This window comes from Nuphar pumila, chromosome 6 (genome assembly GCF_984573655.1).
Source record: "Nuphar pumila chromosome 6, dmNupPumi1.hap1.1, whole genome shotgun sequence".
NCBI lineage: Eukaryota > Viridiplantae > Streptophyta > Magnoliopsida > Nymphaeales > Nymphaeaceae > Nuphar > Nuphar pumila.
The window spans coordinates 52,746,371-52,773,077 of record NC_143254.1 but is presented as its reverse complement, the minus strand read 5'-3'; the positions used below and the strand labels follow the sequence as shown (position 1 = coordinate 52,773,077).

General features: G+C 42.9%; 1 protein-coding gene across 4 annotated transcripts in view; it reads right to left on the bottom strand.

The window, feature by feature from the left end:
• The window catches only part of LOC149834857 (CBL-interacting serine/threonine-protein kinase 8-like), an 84,321-nt gene extending 57,980 nt beyond the window's left edge, over positions 1-26,341 (bottom strand). For 3 of the 4 annotated variants that reach the window (XM_090010329.1, XM_090010332.1, XM_090010331.1), the window contains exons 1-6: positions 26,088-26,341; positions 25,290-25,352; positions 25,130-25,201; positions 22,102-22,209; positions 21,945-22,019; positions 21,805-21,858 (exon numbers count right to left, since the gene is read on the bottom strand). In XM_090010329.1, coding sequence (XP_089866455.1) covers positions 21,805-21,858; positions 21,945-22,019; positions 22,102-22,209; positions 25,130-25,201; positions 25,290-25,352; positions 26,088-26,246 — 531 coding nt within the window. In that variant the 5' untranslated portion in view covers positions 26,247-26,341. The remainder of the gene's footprint in view (positions 1-21,804; positions 21,859-21,944; positions 22,020-22,101; positions 22,210-25,129; positions 25,202-25,289; positions 25,353-26,087) is intronic. The other variant, XM_090010330.1, reaches the window with a different exon arrangement.
• Positions 26,342-26,707: the final 366 nt, after the last annotated feature.

The window sequence follows — 26,707 nt, the reverse complement described above, 5'->3', positions numbered from 1 at the left end:
CCAAAACAGGCAGAAAAGAGGGGGGGGGGGGGGTCCCGACCCCTTCCAAAACAGGCGGAAAAGAGGGCAAAACGAGAGAGAGATGAGGGGAAAGAAGGGAAGGGAGGAGACGTACCTGGGGAAGAAAGTCGTTGGACGGTGGTCGCCAACATCAACGTCAGCGTCGTCAGACGAGCAAGAGGGAAGGAGAGGGAGACGGTAGACGGAGAGAAAAGGGATGGGTTGCCGGAGGAAGGCTCGTTGGGAAGGAGGAGGTGAGAGGGGGAGTCAGGGGAGCCGAGCGGGAAAGAGAGAGAAGACGGGGGGAGCTTCGAATGCTTCCCCCCCTGCATCTTTTTAAAGACGAAGGGGGGTGGGCGGCCCACCGTCAGCCCATGACGGGCTTTTATCCAGGTCCGCAATTTTTTTTTGTTTCTTTTACTGGGTTTTACATCCTGTCCTCCTTAAAATCATTTCGTCCTCGAAATTTAATTAAATTCATTGCTCAAAGTACAAGTCAGGGTATTTTTCCCTTATATCAGAATCAGGCTCTCAAATACATTCTTCTATCCCATGGTGCTTCAAACACACCTTTATAAGAGATATCGTCTTTGATCTAAGCACTTGATCTCGACGATCAACGATCTCGACTAGTCTTTCCTCGAAAGTCAAATCCTTCTGAATGTCCACATCATCGTAACTAATGAGGTGTGATGGGTCGTGAACATATCTCCTCAACATGGATACGTGGAAAACATTATGGATCTGAGTGTATTGAGGAGGTAAAGTCACACGGTAAGCTGCTTCATCAATCCGATCCAAGATCTCGAAAGGTCTGACAAATATAGGGCTTAGCTTTCCCTTTTTTCCAAACCGAAAAACTCTCTTCGTCGGAGATACTTTTATAAAAACTATGTCCTCAGTCGAGAAGGTGAGTTCTCGACGACGCTGATCAGCGTAACACTTTTACCGACTTTGGGCAAAATAGAGACGCTCTCTAATCATCTGTACTTGTTGAGTGTAGAGTTGGAGCACTATCGGCGAATCAAGCTTTCGCTTACCAACCTCGTCCCAATAAATTGGTGATCGGCAAGGTCTCTCGTACAAGGCCTCGTAAGGAGCCATCCTGATGCTAGCATGATAACTGTTATTATACGTGAATTCCACAAGTCTGGTATGAAAATCTCATTCTCCCTTCCAGTCTATCATGCAAGCCTGCAACATGTCCTCCAGGGTCTAGATGGTGTGTTCAGACTGCTCGTCAGTCTGAGGGTGGAAGGCAGTGCTGAACTTCAACTTCGTACCTAAAGCCAATTGAAGTTGTCCCCAAAATCTCGAAGTGAATCTCGGGTCGCGGTCAGAAATAATCGAGACTGGAACACCGTGTAGTCTCACAATTTCCTTGACATAAAGGTACGCCAAACTGTCTAGTGACTGACTGAGGCGAATGGGAAGGAAATGAGCCGTCTTGGTGAGTCTATCGACGATCACCCAAATAGCATTATGTTTCTTCCGCATCCTTGGCAAACCAACTATAAAGTCCATAGTGATATCCTCCCATTTCTATTGTAGGATTTTCATCTGCTGCATTACTCCGCCTGGCCTTTGGTGTTCGATCTTGATTTGCTGGCAGGTCAAACACTTTGAAATGTACTCGGATATGTCTCGCTTCATTCCACTCCACCAGTATTTCCGTTGCAAATCCTTGAACATCTTTGTGCCTCCTGGGTGAATCGTGTATCTTGACTTGTGAGCCTCTGCGAGTATTTCCTCTCTCAAAACTGGATTGTCTGAAACCCAGAGGCGATCCTTAAGCCAATACACTTCCTTCTTCTTTCAGATGGAAGGGGGTATCGGCCAACAACGCTTGAGCCTTCAGCTTCTCGTAACGCGCATTCGTCTTTTGTCTGACAACGATCCTAGCTAGTAGCTCGGGTTGAGCTACTAGGTTGGACAAACTGATTGAACTTTGCGTGATTGCAAACGGTTCCCATGAAACCAAATCTTCAATCAGCTTTCATCCAACGTATAACAGATTGATCGAAACACCAAAAGTCTTGCGGCTGAGGGCGTCAGCCACCACGTTCGCCTTTCCTGGGTGGTAAGAAAGGGTGAAGTCGTAATCCTTGAGAAATTCTAACCAACGTCATTGTCTCATATTCAACTCTTTTTGCGAGAATAAGTACTTGAGACTCTTGTGATCTGTAAAAACCTTGAATTGTTCTCCATATAAGTAGTGTCGCCATATCTTCAATGCGAAGACTATCGCTGCCAACTCCAAATCATGAGTCGGATAATTCTTCTCATGAACTTTAACTTGATGCGAGGCATAGGCGATCACTTTGTTGTTTTGCATTAGGACACAACCTAAGCCTGTCCCAGAAGCGTCAGTGCACAAAACCGCCTTGACACGAAGGTAAGGCTAAGATAAGAGCAGTGGTGAGTTGCTCCTTCAGCATCTGAAAACTTTTCTCGCACTTATCATCCCATACAAACTTTGCATCTTTTTTCAACAACTTTGTCATAGGTAGAGAGCTCTTAGAAAAGTCCTGGATAAACCTTCGGTAATATCCAGCTAATCCAAGAAAACTCTGGATGTCACGAACATTCTTCGGTTACTGTTAGTTCAGTACAGCCTCTACCTTAGCGAGGTCTACGGACACTCCTTAGAAATTACGTGTCCAAGGAACATAATCTCCTCGAGCCAAAACTCACATTTGGAGAACATAGCAAACAGGTGTTCCCTTCGCAAGGTTTCTAAGATGATGCCCAAATGTTCGCGATGTTGCTCCCGACTTTCGGAATAAACCAAGATGTCGTTGATGAATACTATTACGAAGGTGTCCAAAAATGGCTTGAGCACACGATTCATGAGATCCATGAAAGTTGCGGGCATGTTGGTGAGTCTGAAGGGCATGACGGCAAACTCGTAGTGCCCGTATCTGGTCCGAAAGGCCATCTTGGAGATATCATATCCCTTAATTCTAAGTTAATGGTACCCAGATCTAAGGTCGATCTTAGCCTTCTACAGTCGGTCGAACAGATCCTCGATACGTGGCAACGGATATTTATTCTTTATTGTGGCCTGGTTGAGCATTCGATAGTCGATGCACAACCGCAACGATCCATCCTTTTTAACGAATAAAACAGGCGCTCCCTAGGGCGAAACACTGGAGCGAATGAATCTCTGATCCATTAACTCCTGTAACTGCTTCTTGAGCTCCTCGAGCTCGGTTGGCGCCATCCTGTAGGGTGCTTTGGAAATAAACGTGATACTCGGTAGCAATTTAATATTGAATTCTACCTCTCGGGGCAGGAGAAGTCCTCGCAACTCCTCTGGGAAAACATCTAAAAACTCACGAACCACGTCCAGATCTCTGATAAGGACTCGCATTGGTTCAGACTGGACGACACTAACCAAGAAGCCAGTGCATCCCTTCCTTAAGTAGTTATGCGCCTTTAGCGATGAAATAATTCGGCTCACACGGAGAGGCTTTGCGGATTTGAAAACTACCTTAGGCAATCCTAGTGGAGACAAAACGATTTTACCATCATGGCAAAAGACCTTTGTGTGATATTTGTGCAACAAAACCATGCCTAAGATGACATCAAATTCGGTCATATTAAACAGGATTGTACAGGCAGGCAGATGTTGGTCCGCCAAAACTACGTCCAACTCTGTCACGTAGGTAGCATAAACCGTGTTTTCCCCAATCGGGTTGTACACGTCCAGGGCATTATTCAACGAACTTACAAGTATGTGCAAGAGTTCAGCAAATTTTACAGAAATAAAAGAATGAGTGACACTGCAAATCAAAGAGTACGAAAGTTGCTTGGTTAGCAATCAAGATGGTACCTTGCCCGAGCTCGCCTTTGGTCAGTTGTTCGATCGTGGCGGCATAGATGCGTCCTGGCGCCTTCTTCTGGCCGCTGGACTGTGGCTGCTGCGACTGGTAGGAATGTTGTTGTCGCGGCCGTAGTGGTGGTCAGGGGAGCAGAGGTGCTCCGCCATTTCGTCTGAGGTCGTCGGTCGCCTTCTTGCGGCACTCGCGTGCGAAGTGACCCATTTTGCTACAATACAGGCATCCGCCTGTAACAAGAGGGCATGCCTGTCCAGGGTGAGATCGTTCGCATTTGGAGCAGACATCACCTGCCTGCTGTCTGGCGGGAGGGTTGTCCTTCGACCGTTGACGTTTTGAAAGAGGATATTGCTTCCTTTCTCCTTCTTTACGAAAAAGGGTGATTGCTTGACTTGGCCACCAGAGGAATTTTTCTTTTGATCGCCACTCGTAGCAGGTGGCTTCTTGCTTTGGGTGCTCTTGGAGCGCTCCCAGTCCTCACTCAAAAGAGTGGCTACAGCAACGACTGCGAAGAGGGTTGATGGCATGCTGGTAAGAACCCTTGGTCGGAGTCCTTTCAATCCGCGAACGAAATTCTTCGCCCGCTCGCGATCATCTTCGAATAAGTTGGAGCAATATCGCTCCAACTTCTGGAATTTGGCGATGTAATCCGCGAAACTTGATGTGCCTTGGCAGAGTTCTAAAAACTCCACCTTTTTCTTCTCCCTCGCATGAGGAGGACAGTAGTTCCCCAAGAAAACCCTTCTGAAGGTCTCCCAAGGGATAATCGAAGTTGTCGGGAACTGCATGTCCCGGGTCGTGTCCCACCAGTGACGGGCATCATCCTTTAGTCTGAAAGTCTCATAAAGTGTCTTCTTATCGTTTGGGACTGACAAAACTTGAAATACTCGTTCCACTTCCAAAACCCAGTTTTCAGCCATATCTGGGTGGGGCTTGCCTGCGAAGATCGAAGGATTGAGCTTCAAGAATTTTTCATACGATATTGTCGTATGATGGCTTGGTTCTGGGGTAGGTGCTTGATTGCACACTTGACTTCGAATAACGCCAGCCAAGGCGCCTAGGGAATCCATGACGAATCCCTGCTGATCTGACCATTCGTCAGACGAACCTTCGTTCGAACCTCGAACCATCCTTAAAATGACCAAATGTTACATAAGTCAGAATTAGAGAAAAAGAGAAGTGCCCAAGATATTATCGTATATCCGTGTATTAAAGATTACAAAAACCCAGCAGTGCTGGTACAAGGAAGATACTTGCAAAAAGCAAAAGAACAAGCAAACTTTAGGTACAAAAACCAACGAGTTCTATCCCCTTTTTAGGGACAGCGAGAGTACTTTTTCAAGTACTCTCTTGTGTTACAAGTGCACCTTATCACGCGCAGAGGGAGAGAAGGATGCAAGTCTTCATTCGGGGCTCCTTGTCCATGAAGAGGGGTCGTAGGGGTGTAATGCGGCGAGGCATTCAGCGCATAAGGCGGCGAAGCCGGAGTGTACATTGGAGAATCCGGTATGTACAGCGACGAGTCTGAGGCTGGTGAAGCTGAGGTGTAGTATGAAGAGTCAAGTGAAGGCGTGTAAGTAGGCGAAACATTGCCCGGAAGGCCTTCCGAGGGAGGTAGTAGCTCATCAGTCTCGGGCAGTACTATAGCACCCTGGACTGAGGAAGTTGTCTTCCAGGTCTTGTGTTGCAGACGCATTTTTGTCGTATGATTCCTTGAGCTGACAGTTACTCATTGTGTGCCCTTCTTTGCCACAGAAAACACACTCCATCTGGTCTTGCCAGGGAGACTCTGCCTCAGATGGTACTCAACCATCCTCTCGAAAGTGCATTGCTGCCCAAGTCGTGGCTAGCAGTGTCGGGTAAGCATCTGGAAACGTAAAGCCCCAAAAATCAGTGAAGGTGGGTGGGGGCGGTCTGTTTGTCCAGTATTCTGACCAAGTAGTCAGACGACCTTGTCTTTCCACCATAGGGCCCCTGACTGAGCGACAACGCATTCTCCGTGTGCTTCTTCTTCGTCCCAATTTCGCACTGTCCGAAGGGTCCATATTCTTTAAGCAAGAAAACTCCAAATACCCATGTAAGGTATGCTTTAGTCTAATAGCACAGTAAAAACACAAAATAAGAAATTAATTTACTCACATCGCAATGCGGATGCTCGATGACTAAGAACCATTGTTTCATTCTGCCTGATATCAAGTTATAATGCCCCAAAATATTGAACTTTATAAACCTTTTGAAATAGTTGAAAATTTTCTTTTCTTTACAGAGTTTATTTCTAAAATCAGCGGAAATGATTTCTTTAAAAGAAAAAGGGCAAGTTTGAAAACTTTGGGCACGTTAACGAGAAAACAAAGATTTACCATGGAGGATCTGCGATTATACTTAAGAAACCATTTCTTCTATTAAAAGAAAGTGTCAAGTTTGTACAAAATTCGGATTCCTCTAGGAAAACCGTAACAAAAACCCAACATATTCAGGAGAACTACGAGCAAAAACAGTGGATCCTGAGGCCATCTCGCAGTCGCGTCATCGCCTGTTATTTACCTATTCATCACATATAGCGATGAAATGGGTTAGTTTCGCGAAAAACTAGTAGGTGAGCCCATGAACAGAAAGAACTGAATACGGCATAAATAATTAATGAAGCAAATAGTAAATAAGCAGTTAAATAACTGAGACTAACCTAGACATTATAAATATGAGGTGAAGAACTAGCAAGAATATGCAGGAATGATCATAATCAGGTAGTAAGCTTAAAACTATTGAACAACTAGTAAGTCTTGTGCTAAAATTAACACAACACAATTTATCAAGTGTGAACAGGTTAATTTAAGTTTCGATATTAGCGGGCCTGCGGTACGCGCAGACGCGAAATGTAAAAACAACTGAGACTAGTTTGGGCGTCTGCTATTCCATGTATTTTGAATAACCCGAATAGCCAGTTGAGTCCGCTCCAAAGGAGACGGCTTTCAACCGAGAAAGGATTCCCCAAAAGCTAGAAAGTGGCAACGGATGCATCCTACTTCTGCAGAAGTCTATGTGATCTACCACCTAAGATAATGTTTGATAGTCACATCCCCTAACTCCAATGACTGAAAAAACCAGAACTTTGCCCATGGGTGGTTGTTAACCTGTCCATTAGAGTGTGTGTACCGATCCGTCCTCTCCCTTGATAGACTACAAGAAGCGAATGAGTCTGTCAAGGGTAAATTAACTAACGACTCATTCTATATGCTCTGGTCATTTGACCAAATGAGCATCTCGTCCGTAAAGGCGATCCCATTTTATGCGTTTTCAGCAATGTGCACAAAGCACTAATCGAGGTCATAAGACCATCTCCTCCAATCGTCGTAGTACTAACATGCCTCGCATGTCCAAGAGTATGCTACGAGGAAAGGGATATAGGTCCTTAATAAGAGCCTCAGCAGTGTGTTTCGCAAAGATATAATGCTTCAAAAACTTATTTTAACATTCTAAATCTTTCAAAACGATCAACAACTTACCTACATATGGCATGCGATATTCTTGAATCTCGCATCCAATAATGCAGTGTCTGCAAGCTACGCAAGTCTCGACACTAGTCTCGGTAAACGAGTTTCGCAAAAGAACCCCTGCCGATCAACTTGATCTTGCCCCCCCGATCAAGGATTTCCTGAAACATATCGAGTATACGAACTAGTAGAAAAGGTACTCCCGAATACGCTGAGTCGGGGAGGCTTAGATGCAATAGCGCATCACTCAAAAGGGGGCTCAAATTTTACCGGCAGAACTGCGTAATCGAAGAACTGGGAACCTCGCAAAGGACCCAATTAACTTCGAGGTTGTGGCGTTTAAGCCTCAAATTCACCACGGTTGCGAGAGCGAGAGTGGTGGAGGCCGAAGCACATTCTGTGAGGTCATAGCCATGGAATTCTACGTGAAGAATGCAACAGGGAAAACACGTGTGATGGCAAGGTGATAAATAAAAGACAGTAATGCGAAAAGCAAGAGCCTGGGCGCGAAGCACGACAGCAAAGGAAAATGACAAAAACAGAAAATGTGAAAGCAAAGGACAAGGATCGCGAAACTGCATCCTTGAGCAAAAGACAAAACAGTAAATGCGAAAACAAAAGCCTGGGCTCAAAGCCCTGCGGCAAAAGGAAGCAAGAAATGCGAAAGCAAAGGACAAGGATCGCGAAACCACGTCCTTGAGTAAAAGACAGAAATTAGTAAATGTGAAAGCAAAAGCCTGGGTGCAAAGCGCAGCGGCAACAAAAAACAGGAAATGCGAAAGCAAAAGACAAGGATCGCGAAATTGCGTCCTTGAATTAAAAGCATACTTATATACGTATATGTATATAAATATATAATTAAGTCCTTTCGATCTTTAATTATTTAAGCTCGATTCAATTATTTAAGTCCTTGTGCAACTTTCCCTTCCTCGTGGTATCGCGAGAAAGAAGACGTCTGCGAGCATAAGTGATTGTCGGTTCGGGTCATGAGGTGCGAACGGGCTCCGTTGCGCAACTGCAAATGTGTGAAGATTAGCAATCTAGGAAACGAGGAACAGAGAGCTGGGAGAAGACTCGACCTCTCAAAAATACAAGTAGGGGCCAAAGGTCCCCGCCGACTTTGAAAAAGAACCGGGCAGGGGCCGATGGCCCCCTACCATTTTTTTTTTTGAAAAGGGACGAGGTAGGATCTGATCTATAAAAGAGGGGGCAAGGACCGATGGCCCCTGTCGGCTTTTTTTTTAAAAAGAGGGGCAGGGGCTGGCCCCTACCGGATTCTAAAGAGGGGCAGGGGCATCGACCCCTGCCGGAAATAAATACAGGGGCAAAGGCATCGACCCCTGCCGAAAAAAAAAAAGGTGTTGCAGAGCAGGACCGGGTCCGGTCTACACCGAGTGACCCGGGCGTGTCCAAGGATCTCAGCACCAATGGGATAGACGATCGGACCCAGATAATGGATACGATCACGAGCCCGGTGCCCCGATGCAAGGACGTGGTGCCCCTACGCACTTACTCAAGGCGAGCCAAGGATGGAGGCAGCACCGCACATTGATAGCACCCCGATCCATCAGCAACAATGAGTTGCCTCGGGTCCAAGGACTGGACTGAGGCCCAGATCCAGTCACGCCCTATTAATACCCAATTTTAGGGTTGCGTGAGGGGAGAGGGAGATAATTGGAGATTACCGATCTATTTGTTTATTTTTTTTCTGTTTGCCCTTTCAGCAGCTTTGCTATTTGATTCTTGCTCCTGTTGCATTGTCGTTATTTATTTTCCCTTTTCATTAAGATTGATCCCATTGTTCAGATTGAACTTTCATTGAAATAAAAAGAACCTATTGTTAAAATATTATGTCTCTTTTAACTGTAAATTGAAATACCCATCAGGGGTATTTCAGTCTTTTTACTCAATAGGTGTCATCCACCCTAATGGGCCCATTTTTACTTTTTCTTTTTTTTATTTACTTTTGCCTTTTACACCTTTTTCTTTTTACACTTTTTTTCTTTTTGACTGTTGTGAAAGGGACAGCTCGGAGTTGCCCCAACAGTCACAAATGTGATCGTTGGGTGCAGCTCCAACAGTCATATTGAGTTGTACCCTATGGCTTCTTTTTGCATTATAAATAGGCCTTAGTGGCCCTTGTAAACATATCTTTTTTTGTGAGAGCATATGCAATATCAATGCTTTTGTAAAGCCCCTCTTGGGAACTTATGAATTGAAGTTCATTTTGTTTCATGCTTTTGTGCATGTGTATCCGTGCACTTGTGAGTGTTCTCCTTTGTGCCTTTGTGCACTCTTTGTATTTCTTGTATTGTGGTGTTACACACAATCTCTTTTTGTAGAGATTTTCACACCTATACCATTGTTTTTGGTGGTTATTCATTAGAATTTTTCTGTACGTCGCACGACGTAGAGTCGTGCTCTTCTTTCCAGCATTCAAGTGTATATGAAGGTTGATACCTTGCTGCATCAAAGTGGTATCAGAGCCCAGCCTTCCTCCTTTGTCAACAGCATGACGCAAAAAGCAAGGAACGATCCTACGAGCGAAAAAGAGCGGGAGGAAACCGGCAACAAAGATCCGATGATGCGGATGATCGACATGATGACCAAGCTCCAGAAAACATGCTACGCGTAAGCAAGGATGCCGTCGGCATATCGAAACGACTGGATGGACTTAAGGATCAGATCATGGTCATCGAGAAGACGAGTGTCAGATTGGGCGGTGAGACTGCAGACCCCACGGCTGCGATGGAACTCGAACAAGTCCACCCGAACCCCAGTCAACTTGCTATGCAACCGAATGGTACTGAGGCAGGCATGTGCCGAGACGCCGGTCGCGTGACGATCCAGCAGGTATTACCGTTTCAGAACCCTAGCGTGACTGCCACTCGGGTGGCCGAAGCCCTCCAACCGAACCAGGGAGCCATTGAAGGGCCTCCTAACACCGACCTGGGTGCACAGGCCTGGCCTCGAGCCACGACCAAGGGACTGCAGGCCAGCCATGGCCTGTAGGGCTCGGGCGTGACGCTGGGCCAGGTGACCAGCGCGACAGCGTCAGCCCGGGTCGAGGCTGACCTAGCAACCCTCCCACCGCGCGTGCAGGGTGGGTCGATCGCAGCCCACCAGTGGGCAGGAGGGTGTGGACCCTTGTGGGTCGGACTGAACCCGACCGGGTCCGGCAAGAAACCGGTACTATCAGGGCACGGACCCGGATCCCGGGGACCATCCTTTGGGTCCCAGGGAGCGGGTCTGGGCCTCGAACCCTATTACCCGACCTACCCAGTTGGGTCCGGTTCGCGGGTCACCCCGAACCAGATCCAACCTATTAATTTTGAACCCCAATTCAGATCCCCTACCGACCCAAACTTATATCGGACCCGGACGGAGCTCCAATTTTAATTTGAGCCGGGTCAAAACCAAACTCATCTTGCTACGGATCAAGGATCGAGTTCAAACCAGACCTTCTCACACCACAATGTGATCCATGATCCCACCTACCTCATTCTGGGTCCGACGAATAGTGTAGGACTTGACCCGATCCATATCCAATCGAGTGAATCATCCCAATACTACACCAACCAAGCCCAATACCCATACTAGACCCAATTTGTTAGCATGTCCCCGATCCAGAACCCAGTACCATACCTGACCCACTACCTCTACCCTAACCCAAACCCATATTATCCCGTTCCTACCCACCTAGAGCCCGAGACCCGACCAGCCCTCCACCTTTAGTAGGACCTCCTGTCATGTTGGTGCCACAACGTCGGCCACAGATGGTTCCCACCCACGACCGAGCCAGACCGAGGCAGGTTCCAGCAGCCGCCATGCAGATTCAGCAGGAACCGACGCGACCTGAGCGCCGACCACACATCATGGGAGTTCGTCAACACCAGCCTCCAGGCGAACAGTACCGTGAAGATGGTGATGAAGCAGTGTTGGATAATGACGCTTTCTGGAACGAGTATCCTGCAGGAATGGTGGAGACTCATCAGCAGAGAGCACCTGAGCACCCCTCCACCTACGGGGTGAAGCTAGACCTTCCGGAGTTCGCACGGCGATTCAATGCGGAGCAGTTCTTCGACAGGGCCTATGTCGTACAGTTTTTCTTTGACTACCACACTGTCGTTGAGCACCGTCGTGTCTCGCTAGCGTCCACTCGGATGAGAGGCCTAGCGCAGACATGGTGGGTTGAGCTGCAGAGGTCGAGGGAGCAGCAGAGACTAAAGCGCATATAGACATGGGAGGAGATGCAGTGATTGATGCAGTCAAAGTTCGTGTTGTCAGACCACGTTGAGAGAGCCTACAAGGAGTACATGACCCTGCGACAAGGCACTCGTACTATGGCGGAGTACACTGCTGAGTTTCATCGTCTATCCCTACGAGTGCAGATCGAGGAGACCACCCGCCAGCAAGTCACGAGGTATATTTCTGATCTTCGTCCTGCTATTTCTGATGATTTCAGTTGTGTCACAGTCGAGTCATTGGATCAGGCAAACAATTATGCCATGAATGTGGAGGAAAATTTGAAAATGAGGCAGGAATATAGGACCTCCCGTGGTGACCAGTCCAGTCGACCCAAGTCGAGTTTCCCAACCAGGGGAGCGAGCACCCCTATGAAGGAAGACTCCAAGTATATCCCAAGAGCAGACCCTAGCAAGTCTGACCAGTCTGGACCCGCATGCCATACCAGATCCAAGGCCAAGCCTAATGAGTATCATTCGTTGTTTTAGGTGTTAGAAGTTAGGACATGTTGCATCCAAGTGCCTCACCGTGAACAAGAATGCCTGTTTCATAGGGGGAATTGTTGAGTCAGCGTCTGAGAGTGAGGGTGAATCGTTGGTTGAAGGGGATGACGAGAGGGAAGTCATAAAGTTTGACGGCAACGTCGAAAATTTATTGTCTATCCGTCATGTGTTGACCGCACCCCGAGAGTCGACCCCTGCAAAATGGTTGCGGAATAACATTTTTAGAACTCGTTGCAATTGTGAGGGGCATGCATGTGATGTTATAATTGATACTGGGGCATGTGAGAACATGGTGTCCTAAAGTGTCGTGTCCAACCTGAACCTGAAAACGGAGAAATTGTCCCAACCATACAAGATGGCATGGTTCAAAAGAGAAAATGATAGAGTTAAGGCGAATCCCGCCAAAGTCCGTGCGATTGTAGAATGACCTACCCCAAAGACTATAAGAGAGATCCGTAGTTTCCACGGGTTAGCCACTTTCTACCCTCGTTTTGTGAGAAACTTCAGCACCCTCATGGCCCCTATCAGGGAGTGCCTAAAGGGTACTAGTTTTCATTAGACGTCTGCTGCGGAAAGGCCTTCACGCTCATAAAAGAGAAAATGACTAGTGCCCCGTCTTAGCCCTTCCTGCTTTTAGCGCAGTCTTTGAGGTTGAGTGTGATGCCTCTAAAGTAAGAATTGGTGCGGTCCTGAGTCAGAACCGCAGGCCCATTGCTTTCTTTAGTGAAAAGCTTACTCAAGCCAGGTGCCAGTATTCCACTTATGATGTTGAGTTTTATGCCGTGGTACAAGCCCTTCGTTATTGAAGGCATTATCTTATTTATAAAGAGTTTGTCTTGTAAACGGATCATGAGGCATTGAAGTCTTTGAATAGTCAAAAGAAGTTGAGTGCTCGTCATGCCAAGTGGGTCAGTTTCTTGCAAGAGTACACTTTCACTATTCGCCATCAATTAGGTACTCTGAACAAGGTAGTTGACGCACTTAGCAGGAATAATAGCCTTTTGATGACTACGTCAGTGCAGGTCATTGGGTTCGAGCAGTGCAAAGAGTTGTACCCGACGGACCCTGATTTCTAGCAGGTCTGGGAAGGGTGCCCCTTCCCTGATAGCATAGTTGACCCATGATTTAGTATACACAACGGTTACCTCTTTTGAGGTAACAAGTTATGTGTGCTTGCATTCTCTCTTAGACTCCAATTTATTTCTGAGTTATATGAAGGGGGACTAGTTGGGCATTTTGGGCATGATAAGACGTTCGCACTGCTAGATGAACGATACTTTTGGCCTAAAATGTGCAAAGATGTTGTCAAGTTTGTCCAAAGTTGTCGAATGTGTCAAGTGTCCAAGGGTCGACATCAGAATAGTGGTTTATATACTCCAATGCCCATCCCTGAGCGGCCTTGCGAACATGTTTCCATGGATTTTATTGTGGGTCTTCCCAGAACTTCGCGTCGTTTTGATTCCATCCTAGTTGTGATTGACCAATTTTTCAAGATGGATATCTTTGTCCCATGTAAGAGAACCACTGACGCCTCGTTAGTAGCCTCGTACTACTTCAAGTGTAACGCCCCAAAATTTCAAACTTGCGAACCTTTCAGAAAACAGGCAAGAGAGTAGAAAAAATCTCTTTCCTTTCAGTGTTTGTTTATAAAATCAGCGGAATACTATTCTTTTGTCAAATTCAGAAAGACAAGCTGACAACTTTGGGTCGTTAGCTAAAAGAACCAAAACTCACAATCAATGTTACTTGCAAAACACTTGGAAAAGCCACTTTCATTAAAAGAAGTTCCCAAATAGTACAAAATTCGGATATCCCAAGGAAAATCCGTTACAAAACCCAAAAACATCGAGGACGCGAGCTAAGAGCAGGAAAAGGAAGTCTTGAAGTCATCTTGCAATCACGGCATCGCCTGTGGTGTACCTAATCATCACATGTACCCATAAAATGGGTTAGTTTCGCGAAAAGCTAGTAGGTGCACAAGAGAGACTACAGGAAACTGAATTAAGTACATTTAATTCAGCATGCTAAGCAGTTTAAAACAAATATGCAGTTAAATAGGTAAGCAGTTAAAAATAAGTAAGCAGTTCAAAGCAAGTAAGCAGTGCAACTATCAAAATGCAGCATGACGATTCATTTGATCATAAGCTATGAACTACCACGCAACAAGCAAGTCTCATGACCCATCAACCAGTGTGAATAGACTTTATGTTTCGATATTACTGGCATGCGGGTACGCGCAGACAAACCGTAGAAACAACTAAGACTAGTTCGGACGTCTGTTATTCTATGTATTTTTAATAACCTGAATAGTTAGTTGAGTTCGCTCCTAAGGGGACAGCTTTAGCCGAGAGAGGATTCCCCCAAGGCAGGTACTTGGCAACGGATGCATCCAACTTCTACAGAAGTCCATGGGATCTACCACCTAGGATAATGCCAGGTAGTCCATTCCCTTAACTGCAATGACTGGAAAGGCTAGATCTTTGCCCGTGGGGTAGTTATTAACAACTTGTCCATTGGAGTGTGCATCGCTTTGTCCTCTCCCTTGACAGATTAGAAGAAGCAAATGAGTACGTCAGGGGTAAATTAACTGACGATTCATTCTATATGCTCTGGTCTTTTGACCAAATGAGCATCTTACATGTGAAGGCGATCCCATTTTTATGTGTTTACAGCATTGTGCATTTAGCACAGCTCGAGGTCACACGACCCTCTTATCTGATCATCGCAGTACTAGCGTGTAGTGCACGACTACAAGTACTCTAAGATAAAAGGGGTGTAGTTCCTCAATAGAAGCCTCAACAAAAGTGTTTCACAAAGATATAATGTTTCTCAAACTTTTCTTTTGATATTATTTATCTTTTGAAACAACCAACAGCGTGTACCAACATTTGGTATGCAATTTCTAAAATCTCATCCGCTATCGTGGTATCTACATGCCCCGCATGACTCGATATTAGCCTCGATAGACGGGATACGGGTTTCTCAACAGAACCCCCGCTAAAAAGTTCGCTCAAATATGTCAGATAGACGAACAGAACCAGTCAATCACATCTTTCCAAATACTTCGATTTGAGCAGTCTTTGATGCTTTGCGCAGCTCCCTAAATTCTCAAGTCTACTTTGCAGAACTGCTCACTCGAAAAGCCAGGATCCCTGCTAGGGATCTCTCTCCTTAGACAATGATATATCGTTAAGCTCCTGACTTAACTCTTGTCGCAAGAGGGAGAGTGGTAAATGCCTCTTGCATCCTCCACGAGGATGCCCTTTGTAGAACATGCAATGAGCGAAAACTTGAGCGTTATCTGCAATGGCAAGGCAATAACGAAACATTTGCAAAAACAGGAGTCTGGGCACAAAGCGCGACGGCAAAGTAAAAACATGACAGAAAGTAAAGGACAATGATCGTGAAACCGTGTCCTTAAGTTAAATGCGTACTCGTATAAATATTTATATGCATATATATTTATTTAATTATCCTTTTTAGTTAATTGAACTCAATTCAATTATACAAGTCCTCCATACAATCTTCCCCTACCTTGGAGAGTTGTGAGCTTGTTGGCATTTGCAGATGTAAGCGATTAACGGGTCGGGTCGCAGGGTGCGAGCGAAATCCGTCATACGAGATGCAAAAGCAAGACGTCAACATGTTATCTCAATCAGAAAGGTAGAGACGACAGGGGCGTTGCCGCTATCCTGACATGAAAGAAGCAGAGGCAGGGGCATTGTGCTCCTGCAAACCTGCTAAACGTGAAATAAGCAGGGGCTGCGAGCCGCTGCTGACCTGCTGTCAGCAAACAACGGGAAGGCAGGGGGTTGAACCCCTGCCTAATGAAGGCAACGAGGGAGGCAAGGCGAAGAGCAAAGAGGCAGGGGCCAAGCCCCTACCCGTTAGCACAAAGGAGGAGGCAGATGGCTTTACCCCTGCCTGCCAAACTCAGTAGAGGCTCCAAATTTTTAACACTAATATCAACAATTATGTATAGTTGAATACTTATAAAGCTTAGTCATTGATGTTATGTAGTAAATTTAGTGATTATACAGTTTTGAGTTTGATTTTTTCTGTCTTAATCAGGTTTACCAGAAACGCTATAGGACTTAGAGAAGCGCACTTCCCCAAAATGTGTTTTGAAAGCAAGAAACGCATCGCTTTTGAAACATGCAGGGAAACGACCCCTTTAAATGGGAAGTGTGGTTCCCATTTTGCTTCTCACTCGCTTCTCAATATCATAACAAATTTGGAGCCTTTAACATGTTTTTTTTTTCCAATATCGATAAAACTCAATTCCTATTCGCTTCCCACTCAAATCCTAGGCCACTTCCCTCTTCTCTTTTGGTTCGCTTCTAAGTCATCATGCGCTTCCCACTTCCTAAAATTTTAGAAGTGCCTCGCTTCCTGCTTCCACTTCCTGAATCGCTTTTCTCTCTCTTTCTCGACTGGCAAATCCGGCTTTAACACTAAAAAACTCATGTCCTAACTTATCCAAGTTACTAAGTCAACCTGTTGACTTACGAGTCAATGATCGAGTGATCCAGATCCAAGTCACGAGTTTGCCAACTATGGTTTGTTGAAGGATAGTGGTGGGGATATGTACATCTTTAAGAAAGATCCTTTGGCTACTTTTGCTTGGTCAGAGTCAAATTTGAAGTTGGCATCATCCTCTTCTACATGTGTCTTTAGTTTATCCAAGTCAAATAAGCCAAATGTTTGGCATAGTTGATTAGGTCATGGCAGTCGTGTTTCTATTGAGAGATTGGTTTCTAGTAATGTGTTACCCAAGTCTGTTGAGTCAAGAGACTGATAATTATATTTGTTCAAGTTGTCAAGTATGTAAGAGTCGTGTACTTCCATTTAATTTTTATAATAAAAGAGCTTTGAAACCCTTTGAATTATTCATTCTAATGTTTGGGACCCTCCACCAAGTGTTTTTTACTATACGTACCCTTCGTAAAAAACCAAGCTTCATTCGCTTTTCGAAATTTAGCAATGTTTGTAGATACCTTATGCTCGACATTGTTCATGAACCATGCAAGAATTTTTGCATGGTTGCTCTCCCAATCTTCTACTTCATTATGATGATCCACAAGGGCCTTGGCACGAGCATCTCCCTCTAAAGCCTTCTCCTTCAATTTTTGTGAGCTTGAGTTGGGTTCGGGGATAGTACCCATCACATACCCCCAAAGTTTTTTTTCTTTGAGATTGTTTTTCATGACGAATACCCACATCATGTAGTTTTTTTCATTGAGCTTGAATGAGAGGTCGATTTTGGTCTTCATTATGTGAGAGAGAGAGGAAGAGGAAGAGAATGGAATGGAGAGGAGAGCAAGGTTATTTAGGAAATTTTGTCATGAACACGATCACTTGATGGCAACTTTTCACAAATCCAAGAGCACTATGGCTCTGATGCCATGTAATGAAATATGCGGAAGCACGAAACACTAGCCACTAAGGGCTTACAAGATCACAATCATACAAGTGCACATGCACATGTCCACTATGGGATAATACAAAAGTCAAAAAGGCAAAAAGAAATACACAAGAATGTGAAAAATATAAGCCTTTATTGATCAAATGCTTAACACAAGCATTAAAGAACTAATGGGGTTTAACCCCTATTTATACACAAGACCACATTAAAAGGGGAGGTCGTTGGGAGCTCCAAAGAGTCGTTGGAGCTCCCAACGGTCATAAATATGACCGTTGGGTAGCTCCAACAACTCTTTAGTCCTCCCTAGCCTTTGGTTAAAAGACAAAAAGAAAGAAATAAAAAAAGGTTGTCCCTAGTTGACAGAGTTTATTACAAAAGAAAAAGACCAAAATAGCCCTGACTCAAAAGGAGAAATTAAAGACATATATATTATTTTAACAATATCTTCATCAAACTCTAGACAGAGGCATTTCATACAGTGGTTCATGTTATAAACAGATTAGCCATGAAAGTTCTCTAAAATAAATTGGCATTCTTTGTTTTGTTTGGAAGTCATCCGAATTATGCTGACTTGCGGTCTTTTGGATGCATATGTTATATACATGTGGATAGTACACAAAGAAATAAATTTGAAAATAAAGCATGTCTCTGCAGATTTTTCGGGTATGCTGATAATTATAAAGGTCTCAGGTGTTATGATATCAAAACAGGAAAGATTAAGATATCAAGGAATGATGTCTTCAATGACTAACTTTTCGGATGATACACAACTTCTCATTGCCGGACAGCAGAGTGGTTGAAGTTTATCAACCCTGATTAAGTGCAGATCAAGAAACATACAAATACAACAACAACAACTACTACTACGCCTTCATCCCAAAACAATTGGGGTCGGCAATATGAACCAAAAAAGAAAATCATTTTGTGTCTTCCACATGAATCCTTCTCCTCCAATCATTTCTATCCAATGCCATGTCCTCGGGGAGGTTCAAAGCATTCATATCCTTTCCTATCACCTCCCTCCATGTCTTCCTAGGCCTACCCCGACCTCTTTTAACTAATATATTTTTCCATTTCTCCATCCTTCTAACTGGAGCATCATTAGGCCTTCGCCGAATATGTCCAAACCACCGTAAACGATTCTCTCTCATCTTATTTTCAATGGGTGCAACGCCTACCTTCTTACGTATCTCCTCGTTCTGAATCTTATCTTTTATTGTATTTCCACGCATCCATCTCAGCATACGCATCTCAGCTACACTCATTTTTTGAATATGATGTCTCTTGGCAGCCCAACATTTTGTACCATATAGTAAAGCGGGCCTAATAGTCGTCCTATAAAACTTTCCCTTCAACCGCAATGGCATTCTACGATCGCACAATACTCCAATTGCACTTTTCCATTTCATCCACCCAACCTTTATCCTATGATTTACATCTCCATCAATTTCTCCATACTTTTGAATGATAGATCCCAAATATTTGAAACAATCATCCACCGGTATTTCTTGCTCACCAAGCTTCACTACACTCTCATCACTACTTCGTTGCTTACTAAACCGACATTCCATGTATTCTGTCTTACTCTTACTCAACTTAAAACCTCGTGCTTCCAATGTCTGTCTCCATAATTCTAACTTAGCAATAACCCCAGCTCTAGACTCATTAATCAAAACAATATCATCAGCAAACAACATACACCACGGCACATTTTCTTGAATTGATCTCGTAAGCTCATCCATCACTATAGCAAATAGGAAAGGGCTTAAAGCAGATCCTTGATGTAACCCAACCGTTATAGGAAAATTGGTTGTCGCCCCTCTACAAGTGCGGACATTGGTTACTACTCCTTCATACATATCCTTAATTATACTAATGTACTTGAGAGAAACACCTTTCTTCATCATTGTCCACCAAAGAACGTCCCTAGGTACTCTATCGTATGCCTTCTCCAAATCAATAAAAACCATATGCAAATCTTTGTTCCTCTCTCTATTTCTCTCAATAAGTTGTCTAAGAAGATGTATAGCTTCCATAGTTGATCTTCCAGGCATAAAACCAAATTGATTCTCCGATATCATGACAACCTTCCTCAACCTAAACTCAATCACCCTCTCCCAAAGTTTCATAGTATGACTCATGAGTTTTATACCACGATAGTTTGTGCAATCTTGTATATCACCCTTATTCTTATATAACGGCACCAAAGTACTCTTTCTCCACTCATTAGGCATCTTATTTGTCCGCCAAATCTTGTTAAAAAGATTTGTCAATCATTCTAAACCTTTCTCTCCCAAGCATTTCCAAGCCTCGATAGGTATACCATCCGGGCCAACTGCCCTTCTTGATTTCATTTTCTTCAAAGCCTCTGCAATTTCTTTCTTTTGAATCTTGCGCATGAAGTCACGATTCATCTCCTGAAAAGGAATGGACAAGTCTCCAAGATCTTGAGCATGACTTTCATTAAATAGCTTATCAAAATAATCTTTCCGTCTCTCCTTAATCTCCTCATCTTTGACTAAAACCCTTTGCGTTTCATCTTTGATACATCTAACCATACCCAGATCCCTCGATTTCCTATCTCTCATCTTTGCAAGCCTATAAATATCCTTCTCGCCCTCTTTGGTATCCAACTTGTCATAAACCTCCTTATATACCTTATCCCTCGCGTTCCGAACTACTTTTTAGCTTTCTTCTTTGCTATCATATACTTCTCCAAATTCTCATTATCACGACTCTTACTTAGATTTCTATAACACTCTCTTTTAACCTTAATAGCTAATTTGACATCCTCGTTCCACCACGATGTATCCTTACCTAGCAGTGCACCGCCTTTAGACTCACCCAATACCTCCTTAGCCACCTTTCTCATGCCACCCGCTATCTTATTCCACATTGATTCTGAATCCTCCTCAAGACACCAATCAGTTTCCTTAACAACCTGCTCTACAAACATTCCTTGTTTGGCTCCTTTCAGTGCCCACCACTTAATTCTAGGATCTATCCTATGTCTATCCCTTTTACGGCATTGTCTAATTCTAAGATCTAAAATTAAGACTCTATGTTGTGTAGCTACACTTTCTCCTGGTATAACCTTACAATCGATGCAACAACCCCTATCTCTCTTTCTAAGTAGGAAAAAATCTATCTGACTCGTATTAACCTCACTTTTAAATGTTACTAGGTGAGACTCCCTCTTCCTAAACCAAGTGTTTGCTAAGATCATATCATAGGACAAACCAAAATCTAAAATCTTTTTTCCACTTTCGTTTCTTTCTCCTATACCATAGCCTCCATGGATACTCTCAAATCCATCCCTACTAATACCTACATGCCCATTAAGGTCACCGCCGATGAAAAGCCCTTCTCCATAAGATATCTCTTGTACTACTTCATCTAAATCTTCCCAAAATTGATGCTTAATGGAATCATCTAAACCTACTTGAGGTGCATAAACACTAATAATATTAATAGTCTCCAAACCTAATACTAATTTAATAAGTAAAATCCTATCACCCTGCCTACGGACCTCAACTACATTATCTATAAACTCACGACTCATAAAAATCCCTACTCCATTCCTATTCCTATTTATTCCTGTATACCAAATCTTATATCCCCAAGGTTCTATCACTTTTGCTTTCTCACCTACCCATTTGGTCTCTTGTAAACATAAAATATCAATCTTTCTCCTACACATAACATCTACTAACTCTACATACAAATACAACAAAAGGAAAAAGATAGAAATACCCCAAATAATGATACAAAACAAGCATAAACCTCGTGCTGTTGTGTAAGTTCATCCATATGTATACAGCTGTGTAACGTGAAATTCATCGTAACTAAATGAAGGTGAAACATAGCGAAAAATAATACTCAATAAAATTAATAGAAGCAACAAAAGAAGCGAAAACCATAAGCCCAAGAAAGACTAACGATTAGTAACCATAATGAAAATGGTTGCATGGCCACACAGTACTGGTCTTGCAACGTTCTGCTGCCACATGCAGAAGTATGGCAGATTATTTTCAGGAATTCCTTCATCGTTTATGCTAGTTCCTTCATGCCCTTGGCATTGAACGTGGCAACAAAAGTGTGTCAACTTTTAGACTCTATATATGCAGTCACCATGTCGCTGTTAAAACCACAGTAGGACAATGTACATCATAGGTGTGCATCTAGCATAGTTCAAAGAAATATGAATAGCCATCACATGTTCCCCTATGAAAACCTACTCATGCTTGCAAACCATGATACCAACATGATGAGATGGGTTACTAAATTTCAAAAGCAAGTACCTCAGGGGATACATAGTTCGGAGTCCCACAAGTAGTATAAAGGAGGTCAACACCCTAGAGATGAATGCAAACTATCATTCTCGGTCTAAATTGTCATTAGCAGATGAAAATTATTAGAGAAAGAGGCATAGAGAACATACCTGTGGTGGCAATGCACTGAGGCCGAAATCAGAAATTTTTAGATTCCCTTGAGAATCAAGAAGAAGGTTTTCAGGCTGCACATGGAAACCAGAGATTGTTACAACTTTTACAACATAGCATACTCAATATCTATCAAAAATACCGGCCTTATAACACCTTCAAATCTCTGTGGTAGACTCCCTTACTATGGCAATAATCCACCCCATCAATAAGCTGTTGAAAATATCTCCTTGACTCATTTTCACTAAGTCTCCCCTGACGAACCTGAGTCAAACAAAGCCTATATCAACAAGAATCAATAAAGACATAATGTTATGGAATGTGTTACAACAATAACCAAATAGAGCTAAGAAATAAAGAATCTGAAGTTCTTCCAGCACCATGATTTGAATAAAATCACCAGTTTGTACTTTCCATATAAATTTAATAATACTGTATGGATCACTTTTATACAGGTATATCATTGCAAAGACGAGCAAAATAAGGAACCAGTCACCACAGAACAAGATGCCAAACACATAAAACAGGAGAAATTCACTAATGCAACCACCACACTCAGGGCCTCATTTAGTGCTCCAGTGTCCAACTATAAATTTTGTTGGGCCTATTTGAAGTTATGCTTCAGAAATTCTCTTTCCTACTATCACAGGATCTTGAGTATGGTGCCCAAAGTTTCAAGGACAAACATAAAACTTAACAAAGTTGTGGCTCTTGGCATACACTAAAGATGATATCTTTGTGTGTGTGTGTGTGTATGTATGTATGTATAATCATTTATAATTCATTTAGACTTAAAGCAGAGCATCCTTTTAAGAGATAAATGAAGGCAACAATCTAATAGAAATAGTAACATTTCAACATTGTGCTAAAGACCTCTGAGACTGCAAACTAAATTCTTCTGATATTCCACCTTTTCATTTGACAGATATTAGATATTTCTCAAAGTGTTGCATCACTGTTCCCATGTGGGGGTTTGGCATAATGGGATAGGACCTAGACTGCTAGGCAGGTGGTCTAGGTTCAAATACCATGGGCATCACCCCTTGCGCAAGCCGAAGCATGGTGACTCCCTGGGGCAAGGGGTAAGCCCACAGGGTTTTAAGCTGCCAAGACAACGACCGTAAGTACGGCAGGAAAAGCTAGCGCAGCTAGGTCTCTGATCCTGGAGGTGGTTTCTCCGTGAAAATATAAAAAAAAAAAAATTGTGGTTTCTTCTACTGTTTCAGGTGAAACTTGAAAGTGGTTGCCTTTGCATAAAGAATGATTCAGAATAGGATATCTTTTTGAAAGGTGTATGACAACCATAATACGAAAAGAAATTTATGAAAATACCTCAAGTTAAGCAAGTTAGCTAAAACTGCAGAATGTACTTGCATGATACATCAATAAGAAACAGTTAGTAGCAGAGGTTCCTAATTCTGGATGATACATTTTCTTGATAGAGTTATACAGCAAGTATTACTGAACCTAAATTAAAGATTGTAAAGAAACTGCTCAAGATGGTCACGAAGGGCCTACATGGGATGAGGAATCAGTGTACATAAACAATAAAAATAAGAAACTCAGAAACATTTTGGCCAAACAGCGATATGTGTGTGTATTTATTTATTTGTGTAGGAAAGGCATGGATAACCCCTGGGGGATTTGAAACCGAGACCAATCAGCAATGATAGCGGGGCTTAACCATACAACTATCTCATTTGATGACCAAACAACTATACTTTTGTCAAAACCTATGTCACATGGACACTTAATGTGTACCCCATGTCAACATTACAAGACACTAAACACACGAAGACACTTCATGGACACAGTCAAACTTGTGTAAGACATGGTCAACCGTGTCCTTAACTTGCCTATTCTTGTGATGGCCTTGAATGCTTATTATGTATTTACTTGGGTGTTTTTTTTTTTTTGAAATTTTTCGTCGATTACATTACATTTCAATTCTCATCTTGGATTTAATATTCAATTTTTTTAATGTAAAATTTTAGGGGATTATTTATTTATTTTAGAATTGTTGTTCAAGCTCAAGATGATATTCATGCTTTATTGATTAACTTAAGAATTTTCACTGCACATAATCATACAAACATATATATATATATATATATATATATATAATCAATGTCACTGATACTGCCGATATTTTGAAAGTACTACAACATTATTGGTATTTCAAGTTAGTTGACATTTTCCTGAGAATTTCAAAATATAGCCAGAATTGAAAATATTGAGATATTATCACAATATTTTTCCAAGGTTTTCAAAAAGCATCTTTTCATATATTTTAAGTATCTTTTTGTGTTTATTTTATATTTTAGAAGTTTTTCTAACAGTTTCTTTATATCGTAAGAAAATACTACAAAACCTATTATTTCTTGTCTTTTTTATTATTTACTATATTTTTTCATTTTTAAAGCTTCCGAAAAAATCCCAAGAAAAATCAAATTTTGAAAATATATTAGAGAAAAAACCTTGCTAAGAAATTACCTTGAACAATACAGGTGACTATATATATATATATATATATATGGCTGTGTCCTATTGTCCTACTTTTACATACCTCCTATGCCGTGTTCCATATACATGCCATGTCTATGTGACATAGGGCAAAGCCCTTTTCAATGAAAAACTGAGTCCCCATTATCTAGTGTACAGGACGCATCACAAAGTATGATTCACTTCCCAAACTTAATTCTGGGACTGAATCATTCAGACTTTCATCAATATAGTGTTAAATCATATCACTGGTCGGATAAAGAACCTTTTACAACACTTCCTAAAGAAGAAAATGCACACGGTATCATTGAAATACCTCAGATTCAAAACTAGCAAAGCTGGTAAAGTGGTAATATAAACTTGCATTTTTGCATTGGGTAAATATAGAGCTATGAAATCTGATGCCTAAAATGGTTTGGCTGATAATATCAGGAACACAGTAAGAGTAATAAATATCTTTTGCCATATAAATAACAGTGAAAAAAGAAAAGGTATTTAATTCTGCTTCTATAGTGGTATAAGCTACACCCATCTAGCAGCAGATAAGCAAGAGACTAGAGAGCATAAAAGCTCTACTGGTATCAGTTCTCAACAACACAAACTCATGGGAGAAATACTCTTTCCAATGGCCTTGGAGAGCTATCAAAACAAAACAATCAAGCGGAAACTGACAAATCCTTACTATTTTATCAAATAATTCACCACCCGTGATGTATTCCAAAATTATGTAAATTTTGGTGCGACTAGCCAGAACCTACAAAACAGAAACTTTCAGGTTAGTGAAAGAACTAATAGTATAGGATCTAATAAACAAGGTTCAAAGGATGAGAATAGTTACATGCCTCGTGCAGACGTACAACATAAGGATGCCTGACAAGCTTCATAATAGAAATCTCCCTCTTAATCTAGCAAAGAAAACAGGAAACTAAGAACTTATTAAGGCTAATCGGTGAAATTTATGCATCAAGCGCAAGCCCAACCCTTTCAGACACAGATATTGTTAGAAAACTAAAGCAATTGTATGATAATTACTTTATTCGGTGAGTTTTGAACCCAAGACCCTTGTTTGTCAAGAGAGTACCACTCTGATTGATTCCAGCTATGTTATTCGTCCCAATTTACTTCAACTTACAAGAAATACAAAAAACACATTTAGCCACAAGAAATTTCTCATGCGAGAAACCAACCGACGATGAAGATGCCCAAGGTGAGCATAAAGAACAAACACAGGATGAATCGCGATTGCTAAATTCGGTACTGGAACAGAACGTCATGCTATTCATAAACCGTGGATCGAGATCGCACATGCGCGAGTGCCGTTCTTGCGAAACCTTTCACTGTAAATAAAAAAAAAGCAGGAAACCTAAACGAATGCGCACTCGGGATCAAATCCGAACCCAGCGAAGCCTAATCAACAAGGTCGAAACTGCTGCTCGTGTTTACGCGGAAAACAGTGAAAACCAAAGGAATCTACCGCTAGAAACACCAGAGAAGCACCGGAAAACTACGGTCCGGCTCCCCTGACACCGGTAATTCCGCCGAATTCTCAAAGATGTAACCGATTTCCGGCGATTCCCGTTCAGCACCGGGATTAACGCCGGAAAGAAAGAGGATGGGGGCGGGAAGATAAAGGAGAGAACCTGATCGACCATCTTGTGCTTGAGGATGGTGGCCCGATCGAGGATCTTCATGGCAACGCTCTCGCCCGTCTCGGTGTTCTGGGCGAACTTGACCTTGGCGAAAGTTCCCTCGCCGATGGTCCGCCCGATCTCGTAGCGCCCGACCTTCCGCAGCACCATCTTCCCCGGCCCGCCCGTCCGCCGGCCGCCGGTAGTTCTTTGCCGCTGTGTCTCTCGAACGCGACGCGCTCGCTCGCGCTGTCTAAAAGGCGCGAATAAACTATTCGGGAGTTGGTTCGGAGCAGATAAAAAGCAGAGGGGAAAATGGCGGGTTTTCTTCAAAAAAGCTTTCTAAACTTTTGCTTTTCGGTGCTTGTTTCAACGGTACCCCGTCCTGTCTCAGTAATTACGAAATAGCCATTACATCTCGCTTGTGCAAATGGGTCGGATTGATCGGGTATTGGATCCAAACCCGATGTTTTTTGTGTGTTTTTGTTTTCGTGGGATAACTTTGTATTTGGGGATCTTATTTGGGTTTGGTTAGTCAGTACGTCAGGGTATTTTTAGATTCATAAATCGGTACTTTATCTGAATGTGAGGTCAACTATATTTTGGTGGAATTAGTTGGGATCCAGACTCAG